The sequence below is a fragment of the Acipenser ruthenus genome, chromosome 14 (genome assembly GCF_902713425.1).
Source record: "Acipenser ruthenus chromosome 14, fAciRut3.2 maternal haplotype, whole genome shotgun sequence".
NCBI classification, from domain to species: Eukaryota; Metazoa; Chordata; class Actinopteri; order Acipenseriformes; family Acipenseridae; genus Acipenser; species Acipenser ruthenus.
The window spans coordinates 34918718-34941204 of NC_081202.1; the positions used below are offsets into that span (position 1 = coordinate 34918718).

At 42.4% G+C, this 22487-nt stretch overlaps 1 protein-coding gene across 15 annotated transcripts in view; it reads right to left on the reverse strand.

The window, feature by feature from the left end:
- The window catches only part of LOC117419463 (ELKS/Rab6-interacting/CAST family member 1), a 357387-nt gene that overhangs the window by 269362 nt on the left and 65538 nt on the right, over window positions 1-22487 (reverse strand). For 8 of the 15 annotated variants that reach the window (XM_058986432.1, XM_058986434.1, XM_058986433.1 and 5 more), the window contains exons 4-7: window positions 20880-20954; window positions 18953-19108; window positions 13122-13205; window positions 5811-5978 (exon numbers count right to left, since the gene is read on the reverse strand). In XM_058986432.1, the coding sequence (XP_058842415.1) occupies window positions 5811-5978; window positions 13122-13205; window positions 18953-19108; window positions 20880-20954 (483 nt within the window). The remainder of the gene's footprint in view (window positions 1-5810; window positions 5979-13121; window positions 13206-18952; window positions 19109-20879; window positions 20955-22487) is intronic. The other 7 variants (XM_058986436.1, XM_058986439.1, XM_058986440.1 and 4 more) reach the window with 1 other exon arrangement.

Sequence of the window (22487 nt, forward strand, 5' to 3'; positions counted from 1 at the left end):
TTAGAAGTACCGGTACACACACACACACACACACACATATATACACACACACATATATACACACACATACATATACACAGGGTTATCCCCAGGCCTTTTCTGCCGGCTGTTGCCGCCCGGCTGAAAAAAACAGATATGCCCGTCTTGCAGATGCTACTGTGCATTTAACAATAAGGATTGATTTCGCTTCTAGCAGACTAGATCAGTTGCGCGTTGCTCTCTGAAAAAAAAAAAATCCTGGAACCACATGACAGCTGTGTTATGTTTTGACACACCATTTAACCAATCAGAGAGTTGAAGGGGCGGTTTTTCTGTGTTAAGCACTTCGAGAGGCTAAAACTTTAAAAATGGCTGCTAAAAAAATAATGACAATGAATGCAGGGGGTCAAAATAAAATCTGACAATCGACGCAATCCACCGCCTAATACTATATTTGCACCGGCTACTTTATTAAAAATATATTAAGATTATTTTCGGTTATTATCATTCAGTCCATTTTTTGTCGTATTATTGTACTGTAAGGTGATATATAGTATAGAATAGCTATACATATGCACCAAAAACAAAACAAACAAACAAAAAAGCGTATTCCTTTTGTTGTGACATCGTAACAATATGTACCCAGGTGCTTGTGAGAGATATTGGGGGTTCATGTAAAGAGGCTGTACACCTTTAAGAAGAAAGGCGTGATGGGATATCAGCTGAACACTTATCAGCTGACATACAAATGCTTAAGTGCAGAGGTGCTGGATTATTACACTGCGGTTTCATGCAACAGTTATGATGGTGACCAAACGTGTGTGAGTACGGTTGTGTATAAAAAAAAGGTTAAAATGAACAGCTGCATTACAAAAATGTAGAACAGCGAAAAACAACAATAGACGTGGATTAACAAAATGCCCTGAAAACTTAAAGAAAGCAATTTAAATGAAACAATGAGCCTAATAATGAAGCTAAAAAGGAAGCGAAAAGGTTACCTTTTTTTTTTTTTGTGAACGCCAATAAACCTGCGTTATCTTTCCCCTGTCAAATAGTAGAGTGCCTAAATAAGCACAGTAATTTACCATCAACCAGATAGTCTACAAAAGACAACACATTATTCAAATTCTTTGTCGTATTATATATTTAAGGTAAGGCAAGTTTATTTTATCCTTTAAAAGTGCTCCCAGCTATAATGTTCTGCCGGCCAGCTGTACAGAATTCCTGGGGAGAACCCTGATATATATATATATATATATATATATATATATATATATATATATATATATAGATAGATAGATAGATAGATAGATAGATAGATAAAGGGGCCTGAGTTTTTGGCATTTTCAATGCTCTTCTGGAAGTTCAACTGAATAGTGCCATAAAACAGACTCCCCCTAAGTTTATTTAAAAAGAAAAAAAAAGGGAAAAGGTAGGCGCCATATAGAGAAATCCACAACCAAACAACTCGTTTTTCAAAAGGACTATAAAAACACAAATTTTAAATTAAATAAAATTTAAAAAAACACTGGATAGTGAATATTGTGCTTTTGTGAGCACCAACGCTCAGCACTGCCGCCCTGATAAAGAGAAGCAACGCACTCCAGTCCCGATCATACACGGAGATGTGTGCCACCCTGATAAAGAGAAGCCCCTCGCTCCAGTCCCGGTCATACACAGAGATGTGTGCCACCCTGATAAAGAGAAGCCCCTCGCTCCAGTCTCCAGGACATACACAGAGATGTGTGCCACCCTGATAAAGAGAAGCCCGTCGCCCCAGTCTCCAGGACATACACAGAGATGTGTGCCACCCTGATAAAGAGAAGCCCCTCGCTCCAGTCCCGGTCATACACAGAGATGTGTGCCACCCTGATAAAGAGAAGCCCCTTGCTCCAGTCTCCAGGACATACACAGAGATGTGTGCCACCCTGATAAAGAGAAGCCCCTCGCTCCAGTCTCCAGGACATACACAGAGATGTGTGCCACCCTGATAAAGAGAAGCCCCTCGCTCCAGTCTCCAGGACATACACAGAGATGTGTGCCACCCTGATAAAGAGAAGCCCGTCGCCCCAGTCTCCAGGACATACACAGAGATGTGTGCCACCCTGATAAAGAGAAGCCCCTCGCTCCAGTCCCGGTCATACACAGAGATGTGTGCCACCCTGATAAAGAGAAGCCCCTCGCTCCAGTCTCCAGGGCATACACGGAGATGTGTACCACCCTGATAAAGAGAAGCCCCTCGCTCCAGTCTCCAGGTCATACACGGAGATGTTTGTACACAATCTCACAGCTGGTGGCTCAGTGAGGGCCAATGGAAGCTCGCTGACCCTGAACAGCTAAGCACAATGTGAGCTGCCTCCTCTCAGTAATCCCATTCCAGATTAGCAGGGTTTTTTCTTATTCATTAGCTGAATATGCTGCAAACCATCCAGCTGTAGATGCCAGACAGCTTCTCAGTTAATCTTCTTTTCTTTGATATGTGAAAACAGATGATTTGTCATTTTAAAAAAGGACTTGCTGATGCCATCAGAAAAACATTTCCGCAGGGAATCGTCTGGCTCAGTGGCGACACAGACTTTGCAATTGTCTTGGCTGATCCTAACAGATGTATCCTCAGACTAATATCCGACATTCTTACTTGAAGGAAAAACTAATATTTTATAAAGAAATGTAATGATTGAACACAGATGTTTGACAATACCTCATATGTAAGCGTCAATGCAGTTCCCAAGCAAATGTTACAACTGGATGACCTGTGCTAAACGCTGTTTGACCTGGGACACTTCTGTTCCCTTACAGCGTAAATTCACAAGAGATCGTGAGAACTGAAGGTCCGTGGTTGTCCTCCGATTCCTCTACCAAGCCAATTACACCCAGGAGCTCGACAGCACATGTTGGCGAGCTACTGGCCCCTAAAGGACAAAGGCCAGCCCTGCAGGTATCTGCTCAAGCCCACTGGGCATCTAGTCAATAGGGTGTCCTCGGCTCACCGCGCACCAGCGACCCCTGTAGTCTAGCCGGGCGCCTTCGGGTTTGCCTGTAAGCTGCCCAGAGCTGCGTTGTCCTCCGACGCTGTAGCTCTGAGGTGGCTGCAGGGTGAGTCTGCGGTGAGAAAGAAATGTGGTCGGCTGACGGCACACGCTTCGGAGGACAGCGTGTGTTTGTCTTCGCCGCTCCCGAGTCAGCGCAGGGGTGGTAGCGGTGAGCTGAGCCCAAAAAAAATAATTGGATATGCCAAATTGGGAGAAAATAATAAAACAATTGGCGATTACTAAATTAAAAAAAATAAAACATAAATACTTTTATTCTTGCATATTTTGAAGTAAGAACGTATACATATCCTAGGATAAAAACACCCATTTTGCACTTTTGGCATTGTCATAATGCACAGAGAGGGAAAACAAGTCACTTTTTGTTTTATTTCTGCTTTACTTTATAAGCTACAATAGGGCTTGAAGGTGTCATTGTTAACCTACTACTACTAGTTATACTACTTTGCTCTAGACTGGCACTTGGATCACAGACTGACATACAGGAAAGAAGGTTGAAAGTAGGGAGGAAACCGTTGTCCCCAAAGTTGAAACTACAAGGGAATGCAAACATACTGGACTGTCTACAAGCTTTGGCGTGCAGAAAAGGTCCAAATCAATGAAAGAACATAGTAAACCGACAACAAGGAACGCAATGGTTAAGGAACGTTGCAGCTTTAATGTGAAATCCAGGAGCTCATTAAAAGTCACGTCTGGTAAATAGGGCTGACTCAACAGCAGACAGGAGGGTCAGGCCGGCGCTCAGCGGCTGCTGTTCTGTAGATCCATGGGTGGGGCAGGAACTGTATACTTAGCAGGTGATGAAGTAATATTAAAAAAACACAAGTGTTGGTGCATTTTTTCCCCACAAGCTCCTGAAATCTGATTGTATCATAGCATGTGACACGACTGAGGTCTTTGTGTGGTTTCGGATGGAAAAATAGTGCTGCTATGTGAACTGATTTGTATTATTACTATGAATATGGAAGATTATCTTATTGTGTCTATGCTTATAAGCAGCACTTCAAAGCGGTCCCTATAGACAAACAAATAAAAAGCTGTGGTAGTTATTATTAATTTATTATTACTACTACTACTACTACTAATACTTCTATTATTATTATTATTATTATTATTATTATTATTATTACTTCTCAATCAAGCAGAATAGTCTGATTATCTGGCTATAAACTAAACTAGGTCTATTACGATCACCTGGACTGTCTTGCTTAAAGTGTCTTCTCAGTGAATTTAGTGTGAGGTTGACACCAAACTGTGATACAGCACTGCCCTCTGGTGGCCAATAGAAACTACTACACATTGGATTTTTATACTTGTATGATTTTTAATGTACAGTAATCCGTTGCATATTCGACTGTGGTGGGACTTGAGTAAGGGCGGATATGTAAAAAGTCGGATAAATGAATCCTGTTTTAAATATCATTATACACAGCTGTAACAATTATTATATTCACACAATTGTTTTGAGATTCAGCTTTTATTAGGGAGCTCCCCTAAATCAAATGTTTAGAAAGATACAGGGTATTAATGCTTGTGACAGAGTAGCCGTCTGCCATGTGGGTGCGTGCATTCGCTGCTGAGTGACAGGCAGGAGAGATTGAGACGGCGGTTGAAGGTGATACGCCCCGCAGGCGAACAGGATTTATTTACATATCAACACACTGAACAGCTCACGTGACACTACCAGCAATGGCAGCGCACAGAGCACATACAACACAGTGTACGAAAACTTTGGTAGGACCTACAATCTCTGAACGAACCTTCTCTGTTCAATAATAAACTAACGTTGCTGAAGAGGTTGATCATGGCGGATAAACGTTTAGGGTGGATACGCGACGGATTACTGTACTGCATAAATGTATAAATATGTTTTACCACTCATTTAACATCAATAGATTTCAAAATAGCATTAGGTATTCATTTGTATTTATTTATTTATTTAATGTTGAAAATATTTAACCTTTTTAGTGTCAATGAAGAACTCCTATTACACACAGTGTTCCCAAGCGGGGGGTCGGGGACCCCTGGGGGGGACAGCAAGGGTAGCAACACATAGAGAAATGTTGTGGTGTTTGGGGTCATACCCAGCCACCTTGACCTCAGCTCTACTGGGTCATACCCAGCCACCTTGACCTCAGCTCTACTGGGTCATACCCAGCCACACCTGACCTCAGCTCTACTGGGTTATACCCAGCCACCTTGACTTCAGCTCTACTGTACATGTATGGTCTTCATTTCCAATGCCTGCGCTAACAGTGTGTAGAACACAAGGAAGCGAGGGTCAGGACAGATTTCAGCGTCATTGGGAGCCAAGAATGTTTGGGAGCCCGTTTTAGACAATCTGTAACCCCAGCAGAGGTGCATCCTAAAATGTCGGTTTGTGTTATGCTTTAGTTATTTCATTATAAAATCACAAATAACACTTCAAAATAAAGCTAACTATCAGTTACTTTTGATATTGTAGTTTGGTCTGTACAGCTGCTACAGTATCAGCATGTATTTCATTGTAAACCTGGTTCAGATTACAGGTTAAGTCAGACCAGCGGTGTTGGGATTAGCGAAGGTCTGCTATATCTCTCAAAAGAGATAAAGTAAAACATTTCAAAAAGATCAATGTTTTAATAGGTAGTTATCACATAGAAAACCTTCCGTCCATAATTATTAAACATTCAATCGTGCTGAATTTGGAAACACTAAAAGAGACCATGAATTCAAAAGGCAAGAGTCCCTACCTCTGTCTGGAGAGTCATGCAATGCAGTGTATTTCTCCAGGGTCCCTACCTCTGTCTGGAGAATGGCTGATCTCTGCTCCTTGGCAGTCAGGGACTCCTTCAGGACCTCAATGTGCTGCTTGCTGTCTGAGAACTGGTTGGTCAAGGTCTCCAGTTTGGTCTGCATGGCCAGCAGCTCCGTGTCCCTCCGAGACAGATCCTGCTTCACCTGGTCAATCTGTAAGGGAGGGAGAAACATCAATCAGTACCCAGAAAACAACACTGATACCCTGTATGGACATTTACACATGGCGTACACGTGTGTACTGCATGATGGTATTCTTCTGAAGTAGATTTCTCCAAGAGGGACCAGAATAAAAAAAAAAATCCAAATCCAAAAATAAAAATAAACAAACAGTTTAGGTAAACTCCCAGTTTCGGTCTCACAGTTACCTAAACAAAGGTATTTTGTTTAAATGTATACGTTTAAAAGCACCTCTTTGGCCTAGAACAGGCTCCATAATGTGTCTTCTCTTCAAGTACAGCTGGTACACCAGGGGGTAACCATTAACCTGTCCCCCAGTGAAGGTAAGAAATACAGTAATAAGAAATAATGCATAGAGCAAACATGGCATTTGTTTTTTTTACATTGGTTAATGGTTCATCTCTCTTAATTGGGGCAGCAGTGTGGAGTAGTGGTTAGGGCTCTAGACTCTTGACCGGAGGGTTGTGGGTTCAATCCCTGGTGGGGTTGAGCAAGGTACTTTACCTAGATTGCTCCAGTAAAAACCCAACTGAATAAATGGGTAATTGTATGTAAAAATAATGTGTAAAAAAGAATGTAATTGTATGTAAAAATAATGCGATATCTTGTAACAATTGTAAGTCACCCTGGATAAGGGCGTCTGCTAAGAAATAAATAATAATAATAATAATAATAATAATTCAGACTTATAGCAAGTTGCTCTTTGAAAACCCTTCTCATCTATAAAAACGTTAACAGTGTTCAAAGAAGAAGTCAAACCATAACAAAATCCACCGACCCTGGGAGATTAAATCTAAAAACACATCTAACAAACTGCCCAGGTTAAATTGAGAGAATGCGAGAATGAAACTACTAAATACAAATTGAAAAGGTTATGTCGTTTTGCCTCACACAAGCTTTTTAAAATCTCTGTAGACAGATAGGAAAGTCAAATGTACTACCTTCCAGCTAGAGCATGTAGGGTCGTTTTAGAGCAACAAAGTTTTGAAGGAAACTGAACAATTCCACAGAAACAATAAGTGCGAAAATAAAGGAAAAGTTTGTGTCAGACAAAAGTTGGAACACATTTGCATTTAGTTTTTGAATCAGTTGAATTCAGGATTGAATTGACTTTTTAGAGGTTTTGTAATTATGTTATTACAGTACTTTGTACACCAGTAGCATTGTCCAGAGGTAATACACAGCTGATCAGTAGAAAAACATTACAATGCTTACCACTGGTAAAGTACGAGACTGGAAAGCAATGTTAAGGCATAGGAATTCATTGTGTTTTCAATGTTAAGAATTAGTGGCATTTTAATAGCATAGAACAAAATATAACTGACCACTCATGAATTGGCAATGGTACTAGTTAGAACCTGTAAACATGAAATTCAGGGGACAGGCGCATGAGTTACTTGTTAATCCTAATTCTGTATTTCACAATTACAGTACAGTAATAAAACACACACAAGAACTGTTGTGTTTCATTGGTTACTGAAAAAAAAAAAGTCCAGCTATTAAGTCACGTTTTAGAAAGTAAACCAACACATTACATCGATTTGTTTGAAATCTCTCTTTTCAAGATATTCATGGCGTTCATTCCAGTCTTTAAATTAACTCAGATAAAACACCTTTTAGTTTTACAAAACTAGAACCAAACAACCAAGTGATATATTCAAACATTACCAGGGGGTCTTGTTTTTCTTTTCGTAGCATGAACAGGATTGTTTCTGCTAAATATAGGAGTTAATTAAATAATGAAAGAAACGCTTTAAAGATACAAACCAATGCACAACAACCTGCAATGCTGGGTTACCAGCTTGCTGTGTTGCTTAGCAACAGCAATCTACAGCACAAGGGGACCCTATCTTCCATCGCCAGATTCTGATACTCTCAAGAATTTCCAGTCTAACCAATACTGCAGTACTTTATATCATTGAAAGACAAGGACTTTGACAAAACCAAAATCTCTAACAATGAGTCTCTTACTGTATTTTTGTGCAGGTATTTAGCTTCTACACATACATAAACAGCTAGTATAGCGTTACATACATGTTCATAGAAAGGGGTTACAATTGACTAGGTCACCTTTCATTTAAATAATCGCGCTTCCTCCCATCCGCTTGCAACTATTCACTGTTCAGTTCTTGTGCAGGTACTTAGATTCACCACTGTTTAGATCAATTGAATAGACTTTGCTATGTGCTGAAGAATGTCCTTACCATAATTGATCATAATTGTGTAAACGGTTCTATAAACAGGAGAGAATGAATCGGAACTGTAAATTTACCTCCCGACCTGGAAGGGCGCCAAGTAAGGTTGGTGGTACGCCTTCACAGGGATGGGCCAACTCGATGGTAGGACATTTTGGTGAAAGGGCGTAGCTGTAAGACTGCTGAACAGCTCTGTTGTGATCAGCTGTGCTGAGCGTGGCGCCGTACTGATCACAGGGAGCAATTTAGCAGTACAAATGGGATACAGCAAGACGCCGGAGCGTTGTTTTGTTGTTTTGTATTTGTGAGCAGACAAACTCCACGGGAGCTGAAGCTACGAAGCCAGCACAACCACCCAGAGCATCTGCACTAACCCCCCCCCCCCCCCCCAACCTGTTACAGCACCATGGAGCACCGGCACTGCACCCTGGAACAGTGCTTCCTGTTTATTTTTTTTGGGACCTCAAGCCCACTGTTTAACTGCCCGATACAATTGCTGTTAGAGGGGATAGTTTACTGAAAATTGGCCTGCGTGGTTTGATGGTGACAGGGTTCCAAAACATTTCCAGCGGCCAATGACAGGTACATGTCACTTCGGATATCAAACCTCGATTCTGGCCGGAGCTTTTTCTAACTCCAGGGGACTGGGATAGAAATTCATTCCAATCTCTGTCACTTGAAGAACGTACTTTAGCTGGAGGGCAAGGAGAGATCAGATAAAGTTTACAGTCCAGATTAATGGTATAAAGCAGCGCTTGTGCTGGGTTTAATACTGCCTGACATTGAAGACACTGCAGTGATGAGCTGCACAGGAAATGCTGTGTTTTTCTTTTTTATAGACATACAGCACTCCAAACAGTGGGGGGCCATAAACACCTTGTAACAGAAGAGATGCAAGCACACACCTCCGTGTTCGTGTAAAACACTGTACTGCAGCCAGGGTTAGAGACACTCAGCCCTGCACTTAGTACTGGGCTTCAGGTAGGTTTGGGCATAGGTTTGAAATGATCAGGTGAGGTGCCAGGAATTTGAATAGGATTTTCAATGTTAAGAATAAGTGGCATTTTATTAGCATATAATAAAATGGCATTTACCATTCCTCAATTGGTAATGCATTTGTAACCTGTAAACATGAAATCCAGGGGGCAGCACAGAGGAAGGCAGTCATTGGAACAGCACAGTGCTTTACTGCCCATTCTCCTCACAGAGACCTGAATGAACCTGCTTGCAGAGGGAGGGGAGGGCAGTCATTGGAACAGCACAGTGCTTTACTGCCCATTCTCCTCACAGAGACCTGAATGAACCTGCTTGCAGAGGGAGGGGAGGGCAGTCATTGGAACAACACAGTGCTTTACTGCCCATTCTCTGCACCGAGACCTGAAGGATTCTGCTTGCAGAGGGAGGGGAGGGCAGTCATTGGAACAGCACCGTGCTTTACTGCCCATTCTCCTCACATAGACCTGAATGAACCTGCTTGCAGAGGGAGGGGAGGGCAGTCATTGGAACAGCACAGTGCTTAACTGCCCGTTCTCCTCACAGAGACCTGAATGAATTTGCTTCAGGGATGGAAATAAGACTCTCACTGCATAACTGTTTGGTTTATTCCTGGTTTTACTGTGAGTTCAATAAGACACACCTGAGCTTGTTAACTATACACTGTGGCTACTCAAGCTTGTATTAAAAACTGGAATGGGTGAAACTGCTGTGCAATAGGAGTTTAACTGCCTTCCCTGCCTACAGATCCACGAACGCCTGGTACTTCCTACCCTGCGGTATGTCAACCTTTTCATGTGGAGTAGTGGTTAGGGCTCTGGACTCTTGACCGGAGGGTTGTGGGTTCAATCCCCAGTGGGGCACACTGCTGTTGTACCCTTGAGCAAGGTACTTTACCTAGATTGCTCCAGTAAAAACCCAACTGTATAAATGGGTAATTGTATGTAAAAAATAATGTGATATCTTGTAACAATTGTAAGTCGCCCTGGATAAGGGCGTCTGCTAAGAAATAAATAATAATAATAATAATAATAGGGTTATTATTAGTGGGAATCAAAGCAGCTATAGATTCGGGACAGTGTATTTAACAAAACTCAAAATCTTGTTCTTTTAAATAACATGCTCAACAGACTATAGTTCTGAGAGCCAGGACTGGGTGCAGGACTAGTGTGCGTTTCTAATACTGGAGGAAAGTTGTGCGTTCAAGCCCTGGAAGAAATCAGTGCTCAGGTCATGATAATAATGAAAGATTTAACGAACGGACTGTGTTCCCCGGTAATCCCAGACGTGAATGGCACTACAGTACAAGCTTGCATTAAAACTTAAGAATGGATGAAAGGAATCCCAAACTTCCTGAAGGGGATACCTGCTGATTGGGACATCCAGGCATTGCTATAGATTACGGATGTGGATTGCATCAGTAATTTGTAGGCTTTTTAAAAGGCTTTTCTGACTGTAGAACTCAATTCAATTCAAATGGAAGAAAGGCCATTTTTAAATCAACAAATTGTGCCGTGAGGACAGTTTGATTACATTTGTATTCTACCCAGAATAATGAGAACAAAAAAACACCACAATGCAATTGTGTGAAGGAAGGTGTACTTTTCCCTCCCTGAATCAAGGCTCTTTTTTAGCTTCTGTGAAGTGCAGCAATCGTAACAAATTTAAGCAGCTTTGTTTTCACTTGTTTAAGTTGAAATTGTAAATTAACTCAATCAACGCTGCTGATCAAATAATCAAATTATCAGTTTGTGCAGCTTGATTATCCAGTGACAGTGAATTAACCAAACACTGCACACACTAAAGAAACGAAGAGGCGACCTCTTGACCATCACATGACCTTGAAAACAGGTTTTATATATAAAAAAAAGCAAAAACAATCTTGAGGCTGTATTCATAAAAGTTAGCGTGTGTACCAGCAATATGCTAAATTCCATCTTTCTAGAAGATGTGCAAAATGATTTTAGCAAATGTCTATATTTAGCCTGCTACAAAAATCTGTCTATCTATCTATCTATCTATCTATCTATCTATCTATCTATCTATCTATCTATACACATACAATTTGCAGCAAATATTATTTTGCAAAATATACATTTTTTAAAAGCATTTTGCTGAAACACAAGCTAGCTTACTGTATATGAGTTCAGCCCCTTACACATGTAATATACTGCATCAATAACTATTAAACTCTTAACAGTGCTAAGTGTTAAATAAGTGCTAAAAGCCTTCTAGTCGAAACATGTTTCATACTGTACTCCATGCATGCCACACCAGTTAGACAGCTCTACTGTGAATCCAAGTCTTGTCGCCAGGTGAAAAGGTGGGTTAATGTTTTATTGCAGGAAGACACTAAAAGGCTAGGCGGTTATTGGTAAACAGCTCTAGGAGTGCCACAGAGGGAGTGAGAGAAACACAGAGAGAGGGAGCGAGTTAGTAAACCAGAGGCTGGAGGAATGCCAACGTCTCCTAGGGAGGGGTTTGTAGAGGCGCTTATTCAATCTAGGGAGGGGTTTGTAGAGGCGCTTATTCAATCTAGGGAGGGGTCTGTAGAGGCGCTTATTCAATCTAGGGAGGGGTTTGTAGAGGCGCTTATTCAATCTAGGGAGGGGTTTGTATAGGCGCTTATTCAATCTAGGGAGGGGTTTGTAGAGGCGCTTATTCAGTCTAGGGAGGGGTTTGTAGAGGCGCTTATTCAATCTAGGGAGGGGTTTGTATACACGCTTATTCAATCTAGGGAGGGGTTTGTATACACGCTTATTCAATCTAGGGAGGGGTTTGTAGAGGCGCTTATTCAATCTAGGGAGGGGTTTGTAGAGGCGCTTATTCAGTCTAGGGAGGGGTTTGTAGAGGCGCTTATTCAATCTAGGGAGGGGTTTGTATAGGTACTTATTCAATCTCTCGATGCAATGCACCACGGATATTTAGTTGACGATTCACATGCTAAACCTGGAACACTAAGCAGCAGCTCACGACTCGAAAAAGTCCCACTGATTGCAAAGCAAGTCCTCAAACTGTCTGAACTGTGTTTATTGTTTCTGAAAACCCATGCTGCTTATTAACACAGATCTGAAGTGTTACATGACATAAAATCAGCAGGGACATTCCTGCGGCGCACATGTTTTATGTAACAAAAAAAAAACACACACTGATAACAGCAATGATGGTCATGAATATTGCATTGCCTCACATTTGCCAGTAATTATCACATTTCTGTTTCTGCAAAATATGTTTTATCACCTAAATTCAGTATCATGACTGAACTGTTGCAGTGCCACTTAGTTATACGATTTGGTTATCATTTACTGGGTATAGAGAATGTTGTTTCAGTAACCTCCTGCGATGTCAAAACAGCATTTTATTAAAGAGTAAAAAGATTTGACAATCATGTATCAACGCATTTTTACTTGCCCTGGTCTAGCTTTTCATCCTCGATTTTCAGAGCAATTGGCTAAGCTAGAGGTTTTTGTGGGTAACGCAAAATAATTCAATATATTTGAGTTACCTACTTAATTATAACATTTGAGTTACCTAGAACCTTTTCTGTTTATATCACGCATAATTAACCATTAACTTATGATTATATATTAAGTTAAAGTAGAATTATTTTTGTCTTATGGCTTAAACCTTGCCATTGCTATGGGGAGCACTGAATTCAAAGCTTGGCGATGCAGTTATTAGGACGTCGCCGCTACAAGCTTGCCATTAGAATATGAAAAATAAACGCGTAGGTAGCTCCAGACAATAGCACTGGGACATGCCGATTATACAGTGACCCCCCTGGTGACGTGGCCGAGCCCCCCATCTGCCCGCCACTTGTACAGTACAATTGAAAGAGAGAGAGAAGGAAAGAGAGAGAGTTGGCAGTCGCGTATTCCCCGCCCCAGAATCACTGCAGCGCATTCACAGGAAGTCTTACGACAGAGACCTCGAGCTGGTGGCCAGCCGCCTGCTTTCTCAGCTCCTCCCTCTGGACCTCATTCTGGTGTAGCTCCTCCTTCAGCTGCTCTACCTGTCAGGACAGCGGCCACGGTTAGTGTGACAGGAACAAGCACAGCCAGCAGCACTGGAATCCAGCGACAGTAGCAACGTCGTTTAGAACAGGGGCTCCCAAACTTTACCTGTGGGCCACCCGTTCAGCTGCATTAGGCACTGCAGCCCGCCATTAGCACTTCTTAAGAAAAATTACAAATTTAAAAAAATTTAAACCTGTAACACCGTAAATAACCTTAATCTAAAATGATCTGAATTTTATTTTGTCTTCATTAGTATTTTTTTGTTCCTTTTATATATAAACCTAAAATGTTGTTGCTCCCACGGCCCACAAGGGACTGCAACTTCATTTAAAACAGGAAGGACCAACCAGGTTACAGTGCTGACCTAAAGGAAAGTTAGGTTATTATCATAACCCTGGTTCCCTGAAATAGAAATGTAATCATTCCCGATTGGGTACTTACCCGCTAAAGACCCAAATTCTGAATATTGTAAACCAAAGTTTAATAGCTTTGGATAATTCTCCATTTCCCTTTCAAGTACGAAATGTAACCATTACCGAATGGGTATTTACCTCCTAAAGACCCGAATCCTGAATATTGTAAACCAACACTGCTCTTTGAGCCTGTGACGCAGTCATGGCCCGCCCCCGACTGCTGCAATCATGGATGCACATTTTTATTTCAGGGAACCAGGGTTATGATAATAACCTAACATTCCCTTTCAAATACGAAATGTAACTATTACCGATTGGGTGAGTGTACCAAAGCCGTGTCTGCTATCCATTTGGACAGTCGTTTTTAGACAGGACTTGACCATGGGACTTCACCCCATAGCAGACAAAAAAATTGCCTCCAACTTTTCGACCTGTCAGTATAGTACGCCACTGGGCAGAACGTATGGAGTTGCCGCTCTCTGTCAGACTGGAAGGGAGGTGGATGGAAAGCCTCCAATTCTACAGACTAGTTGACATGGAATGCCGAGATACTCTTTGGGGAAAAGGCAGGACTGGTACGGAGCGTAACCCTTGTCCTGGCCCCTGTTAAGCAGGCAGGGGCTCCCGAGTGGCGCATCCAGTAAAGACGCTCTGTGTGGAGTGCAGGATGCACCCTATAGCCTGAAGGGTCGCCAGTTCGAATCCAGGCTATTCCACTGCCAACTGTGGACGGGAGTTCCCAGGGGGAGGCGCACAATTGGCCGTGCGCTGCCCAGGGGGGCTTAGGTCGGCCAAGGTGTCCCCGGCTCACCGCGCACCAGCGACCGGTTCTCTTGCACGCAGAGTAAAATCTTGCGGGCCACACGATGCAGACTGGGCAACCTGAGTCCGGCCTGGTGGTTGATGTAAGCCACCACTGTTGTGTTGTCTGTATGGACGATAGCATGTCTCCCTCGAACCTCCCGCAAAAAAATCTGCAAGGCCAGGTGAACTGCCTGCATCTCTAAAACATTGGTGGAGACCATGCCAAGGGGGGCTCCCACACACCTTGCACACCCCGGCCATTCCACACAGCTGCTTTGTCCCAGTCAGGCACACGTGCCTGGGAAAGTCAAAGCTGCCTAAGTGCAGCTACCAGCGCAGCCAGGTTTCTACCTACAGCCTGTCTGTTGAGCTTGGACACACAAAGCAGGTTTTTGTTAACCAAGCGCAGCCCACCCAGCTGTTGTGGTGAGGGCCTGTGGTTCTTAGAGAGGGACCGCAGCAAATGTGACTGGTAGGCTACCAGGATGCTGTTGTAGTTCCCTTGCCCTGGGGCGAATGCAGGGGCTGAATAGGCTCTCTTGAGGATCACCTCAAAGACCCGGCACTGCTTGTCAGGGCAGACAGCGTTCTTGGATAGGAGCGCTAAATTAGGTGCATGAACCAAGGCGATAACAGAAACCTCAAGCGGCGGAAAACGGGCTTCTCCGCATCATGCACCCTATATAGGGCATCCATCGATCTGGATACGCAGGGGCTGTTGCTGGATGGTCCCAGGAAGACTGGATCTCAAAGACAAAATCCGGGTGAACTGGGGTGTATATGGGAGAGGCGGTAGGCTCATCATCGAAAATCAACTGCCTTGTTTCCCCTGCTGTAGGCAGTGGCCTTCTTGATTAGCCAACAGAGAAAGCTTAACCGCAGGAGACGTGCTGTCGGACTCCCCGTCCTCAGAAGGGAACACCAGTATGTCCTCCTGTGGCCAATCTGTTCTCGCAGCTTAGTGGGAAACAGCTGCCCAGAGCTTTTCCATCTGCTTCGAGTCTGCCGATCAACTGGAACGATGACTCCTTCTTCTTCCGTGGGGGAGGGGAAAGAGAGGCAGAGCTCGAGGAGGATGAGGAAGTCTGTGAAGACGGCTTCCTGCATGGGCTACTTTCCCGGGTGCGTCGTCCGCTTTCCCTTAGCACAGAGCCATGGGGTGAGGATGCAGTCACCTCTCTAAGAGGGTGATGGGGAAGAGCACTGAGCAGGAGTAAGGGACGCAGAGCACTCTGTAGAGCTGCGGGAGAGACATTTCTCCAGCGTGCGCTTGGAAATAGGGGCACAAAACTCGCAGAAGATGCAATTGGCCAGTGCCTCTTCTTGGCATGCTCTGGACCCCCAAGCAGTAAGAGCACCTGCCGTGCTTGTCCTCAATAGGCAGACTGGTCTAACAGGGATAGAACCTGGGCAAGCAATGCAGTGTAACATACAGTTGTACAGGTGCTTCCTCAATCTGCTTACAGATATCGACCTGGCGGGTCAAGACACGAGCGGGCTGGAACCGGGTCGGTACTGGTTCAGGACTGGTGCAATACAAGTTTGAACCTGGCCAGTTTGGTACCGGTTCCGTGGCTTTTGCACAGTCTAGGAACGGGTCGGTACCGCTTTGGTGACTTTAGCACCGGGACGGTACAGGTACAGTACTGGGTATGGGTCCATCGGTTCACAGTACCCGGGGGTAGCAACGTACAGGGATGCCCATCTGTAAAAGCCACTGGCAAAACCACTCAGTCATTCCTGCACAGTGCTGCTGAGCCCAGAAGTTGCTCTTGCTGCACGTGTAAAAAACAGAAAATTCACAAAGAAAAAATACTTTCTCAACAAAAAACAGTAATTAAACAATTATATAAATAATATAAATGTCTTGTATAAGCTCCAGCCAGAGCTATGAAGCCTGGGGGAGAGCACAAAGTTAGACGACTTATGTTGCTGGGAAGGAGCGACTCGAGCCGCTGGCTTTACATGAGGCACAAGGCCGCAGAGGGAAGTAACGAGCAACAGGCTGTAGTGCACATAATACGCGTAATTAGAAAAAACTATTACAGCGATTACCGCATTCCTTCGAATTTAAGACGCCCTCGAATTTAAGACATAGCCCAAATTTCCCACCCTCAATATGAGAAAAATATTTAAATAAAATATCAAATAAATATGCACTTACAAAGATACAACCTCAATTGCGCATATGGAGGCAGTTTGCGGCAGTCTGCCATTACTCACACCTGTTTTTCTCCCAATTTGTTTACTGTGGTATTGTTTGACATGTCGAAATATACGGGGGTCTGATCTGTACGCATTTCCGATCTGTACAAGCTGGTACTTTGTGAGAAATGCTGAATTTGTAAAAGCTTCTCTATGAATTCCTCAGGAAGCTAATGACGCTTCTTTGAAAATGGCTGCCTGTATGTCATGGATGATTCGAGATCAGGCAGTAACGTTGCTGGTTGTGTATTCGGGCAGGGACGTCTTTTGTTGGCGATTTTAATACACGCATCATTATACTTTACTCTAATTTAATATGCAGGCTATTTTTGAGAATAATAAATAAGTTTAAATATTATATACAGATAAAAGCAATAATGTACTTATCTGAACAAGGATCTCCAATCAGGTCAGTCTTGAAAGGAAAAATGGAGCTGAGATCTATGAGTGCAGTCCTTTTGTGCCCTCGGGGGCGGGGGCATGACTGCGTCACAGGCTCAAAGAGCAGTGTTGGTTTACAATATTCAGGATTCGGGTCTTTAGGAGGTAAATACCCATTCGGTAATGGTTACATTTCGTACTTGAAAGGGAAATGGAGAATTATCCAAAGCTATTAAAGCACTCAACAGTGCTTATATTACAAATGCTAAAATAAACTTAACACATTCAATGACAAACGTTGCGCTGAAGAAACAGAAAAAGACATCTAGTCGTCATTCAATTTCTAGCTGGAGAATGAATCTGGATACATTGAGCTAATAAAATAATTCTTACCCAATATGGGCGTCTGCTAAGAAATAAATAATAATAATAATAATAATAATAATAATAATAATAATAATAATAATAATAATGTATGACTATCACTTTGTAGATCACTCATATTTTTGTTAGTGGAAGATCCACACATTACAAATGTGTATTTCATTTTTTTAATGGTATTTGATTAATAGCAATTAGCTGAAAAAAATTGCAGATCGCCTCGGTAAATATTTCAAGGCTGCACTTCCGATCATAAAATTTGTGACAAATATGGAATGCAGCAATTTGTTACTGAGGAGGAGGAGTTTCTTAGCGCATGAGAGACCTACAAAGTTATGGCAACACATACTGTATTAGGTAAGATTTAGCTTTATTTACTTCAAACTAGGTTAAAATTATATTGACTTGTACAGGGATTTAGGAAGGACACTAGCGTTGATAAGACCCAGATTTGCAAACAAGAGTCCAGAGTAGACATGAACTCAGAATGATGGCACTTTCTACAGCACAGCGCCCCCTAGCACCATTCTGTAGAACTGCACTGGATTAACCCACAGTGCTTCATGGACCTCATCACTTAATTTTCCGAGTACACCAACCCTGCTCAGCCCAAAGCCGAGATCCTCAGATTCAAGGGTGCAGGCTTATTAAAAGCCTTGTTTCAGAGTACCTGCCCCAAAGAGTTTGGGTTTCACCGGATGCTGATCCGAGTAAATCTGGAACCAAATAAAAGGCTTCCAAATTGTTTACAAACTGGCTGAAGACTGATTTGAAACAAGCATTTAAAGTGTTTTTATTTTTTTCATTTTAGGTTTTAATTTCCCACATTCACAGCAGGACACAGTGTGAAGTGAAGTATTCTTTGGCAGTTTCCCATCCAGATCCGTGTTCCATTTACACTGTGTGTCGCTGTGTTCTGAGAGAGACTTCTAAAAGGAATACAAGGTTAGAAAAATACCTGAAGTTCTAGTGGCAAGGCACCTTGATGGTAACAATCAACCCTCTCAGTAGCTCACCTGTCAGCCCCAGCATGGTGCTGACTTGTGTACAGTACTTAGTCACAAACACTGTACAATGACAGCTAACACCTGATGTAAAAGCCCATTGCCCCTATTCCTAGAACACTACAGAGGAACTCATTGGAGGCCAATGTTTCAGCACAGATTCACCCAGCTGCGTTTACTTTAATCAGCAACATCAATACCAATTTAAAAGTACAAAAGAATTGCTAATCCAAACCAGTTGGTATCGGACCCGGTTCATATATATGTACTGATCGCAATCTGTAAAATAGTAAGTGTGTCTTTATTTGTTTTTATATACTGACATTTAAAAAATCAGTAAAACCTTTTTAATTACAAAAACAGCTGTAAACGTTTTACACGCTCATTACAGATTTATGATACTGAAGTTTGTCTTTTTAACAGCTGTTATCTGAAAGCATTTGGTTTGTATTATAAAAAAAAAAAACACACACAGGGTGTTAGATCAGCGACAACTGTACTGTGAAATACATTTCTACGCAGACACACACTGTATCTTTCAAGCCATGCCAGTACCTTATTCTTCATGAACTTGGAATGGCTGCGATAGACCTCCATTTGCTTCATTTCTTCCTCCCGCTCCTCAGTGCTGACGGCTCCGTTTGACTTGAGCATGTGCACCTCCTCTTCCAGATTCAGAAGCTCACGCTCCAGGGAGCTGATCTTAGTGTCCTGAGAGGCAGGAGCGAGAGAGAAACAAGATGATGAAAAAGAAGGCGGTGGCAGCTTCCACATAAACCCAAAGAACAACTCTGATCATGGATCTGCTCGCTTAGAATGCAGAAAGAAACCGAACAATCTCTGAAGGCTGTGGCTAAATGAGGAGGAGGCTGTAGATGGATAAATTTAACAGGATTTAAAAAAAAAAAAAAAAAAAAAAAAAAAAAAAAGCCACTTGTGGGTTGTGCGCCTCTGCCACATGCAAGTGCTAATTGGAGTGGTGACAGACCATGAGCTTTACACAGAAGCATAATTGGAAAGCTGCGGTAATATACACCTGGAGACTGGCAAGCAGGTGAGAAAAATCTATCTGGCAGCTATCCTTCCGAGATGACAGGAATAACTGTATCCAGGGAACCCTATCAGGTGCATTTGTTATAAAAAATGTATGCTGTACTATATATCAGTAGAAACAGATATAGCAGGAAACCCAATGCATAAGCAAGCAGGGATATTTTCCAAGCCCCAATCGATGCATTCAACCAAATTCACTTTTATGTTTATACATGATCTTTAAAAAGTGTCCAAAGTGATTTGTTCACGTGTGATGAGTCAAAAGGGTTTCGGTCTGTAATTCAGCCTCCCGACAGTAGAAGGCATCAAATCAACTTGGGACTTCCCTTACCAAGATCTCGTGACCATGACGAAAGTCATCTTTATGAGGGGCGGCACCTTGGTGAGGGGCGGAAGTACGAGTATGTAAATTCCAGCCACTGGAGTCAAGTGAGGTTCAAGGACACTTGTTAGTTTGGAATTGGTGTTCCACTGACTACCGGGGCGGGGCTTTGCATACTAAAGGGAACGTGCTACTGTGTCCGGGGTTGGTCCCACAAAGTAAAGGCGGAGGAAAGGCTGGAGGGAGAGAAGCAGTGCCGGGTTCTCGTTGTTTTATTATCACGGACGGAAGCTTTACTAACGTTGTTCTTTTTGTTCTGATCCCCTTTTTTTGTTCAGCATATCAAGAAGAGGACTAAGAAGCTTCCGTTCCTTTCGTTTGGTTTCTCCAGCACTCCCTCCCTCACATCCTTCTTTTGTTTGTTTATTTTTGCGTGTAAATATTAATAAAGTAACATTTTTATTTTACACGTAAATTACTGTCTGGAAATTCCATTATTACTCACACGCCTCACATCATGATTTTTTCTTTCTTTCTATTTGCATGATGATTGCATCATGTCTGGTTCTTATTGCAATTACTCTGTTTTGAAGTGTTTTGGTAAGTCTGTTGAGTTCAGGAGCTGCTCTTCACTTCTACTAGCTTGCCTTAAATATATAACATAGGTGAGATCAGCCAAATTGTCTTTTTAGAGTAAGCGCCATCTAGTCATCTTCCTTCTGCTTTTTCTATCAATACACAGCAGTGCACTAGATGGTGCTGGTGCTTACCAATATAAAATACACTAGCTGATCCACGGCAGGCAGGTAGAGCTGAAAAGCAGTTCCTAAACTCCATTTCAAAAGCACCTTAACACTGACTTATCGAATACAAAAAAAAATAATTGTAGTTTGAAGAAGTTTGAAAAAAACATGCAATTTGAAGCTATTTAGTCTTGTGAATTGGGTGACGAACTCTGGCTACAGTCAATCAGATTGCTCAAATTGCTTGGTGCTTTTGTGATTTGAACTGATCTGAACACAGAACTACAGGATGTGAAAAGCGTGACAAATTAGCCCCCTGTTTCACCCAGCCCCGTGATCACTGCTGCCACCTGGAGGAGCTCACCTTCATTTCGATGACGGTCTGCAGAGCCTTGGTCTTGGCAGACTCGGGGGCCCCTTCATACCGCCGATGGATCTCCTGTGAGGAGTAACAGGGAGGAGGGTAAGCAGAGTGACAGGGCGGTGCATTTCAGATTGCAGTTATAAATGGATGGAACAGCCTACACGGTAAAACAGCAGAAATGGATTCTGTCCCATTAAGACAGCTCCCATTAGTAGGGAGCGAATTGTGTGCTAGGAAGGTACGATCCTTGATGGGCCGAAAGGCCTCTTCGCATCCCCAAACTTCTCTTACATTCTGTATTCTGGTCAACGGCTTCTACATTTTAAAAGAGATTTAAATACATGTAAAAATGCTTTGTGAATGTGTGACAAAAACAATAAAGGTGTTAAGCATTTTACGCCTACGATATAAACATGCTTTCTGAATTCTAAATTGAAGATGATATCACCCATTTTGATACCTACAACTTTAAGAACATGCCTAACGGCAGTCTGCACAATACTGCCTTTATTTATTGTTTTCTTTACATAACACAATTTTAAAGCTCTCTGCATTTCCACCCCACTCTCCTTCACAGGCAGGCCTGGTTACAATGGCCTGGGTTCAGATGCATCCTGTGATGATCAAACAGAGCTGAAAGGGCCTTAAATAAACAGCCTCTCACGAAGGGAGTGTTGTGGGAAGATGAGAGGCAGAGTTCGGCTGCAGCTCAGGCGCTGCTCCTCTTCCCTTGCAGGCAGCTCGTGTTAGTCACTGATCAGCTGCTCTCCTGGGCTACTGGGGTGCACTTCATTACCTACGCTCATAACTCACACAGATTTTGTTATAAAGATATAGACTGCAGAAAGGATAATGATCCCGGAGGTTTACAGTTATTCAAAAACCCTGAAGCCAACTTTGACCTGCTTACTAATGGCACGCACAATGTTTTTGTAAGTAGTCTTGTTGGGATGCTTATTTCTATGAACGTTTACAAGGGTTACAGTATAACTTCTCAACATTTTGTTGGCTTTGGCATCATAATGGTGGGTTACAGATTTTTACAACAAACTTTTCCCCCAAAACACCCCCCAAAAAAATCACACACTCACTAATAGATTTAAAACCATAATTATATGTGAGGTGGGTAACAGTTCTTTACGTGATATAGTGTCTCATAATAGAGGTATAAATCGATTGTATTGTGACCAAAAGCACGACACAGCTCACTGTAGTTCACCAAGTGGTTCTTGAAGAAGAAGTGTGTTTCATAGTCGGTATAAACACATACTCTCCCTTTTTTATTTTAACAAAATAGTCCCTCATTAAATGATCATTTGACCTTGTTATGCATCATACAAGTATCCCATCAGGACCATCACACTGCAACGTGACACATATCCTATCGTGACCTGCATATCACAATACATATTGTACTGTGACATTAGTGCATCGTTACACCCTAGTGCACAGTGTCATTTATGTTAGGCAACCACCCATCTAGTTAAATACATAGTGTGTGCTCTATGATTTTGGGGTGTCAACATTTTGTTTCCCAGTAGTAACAACAGAATATTTATGGGGACAAAATTTCTTACAAAGCTTTCTTTGTTTGGAAACAAAACTAAA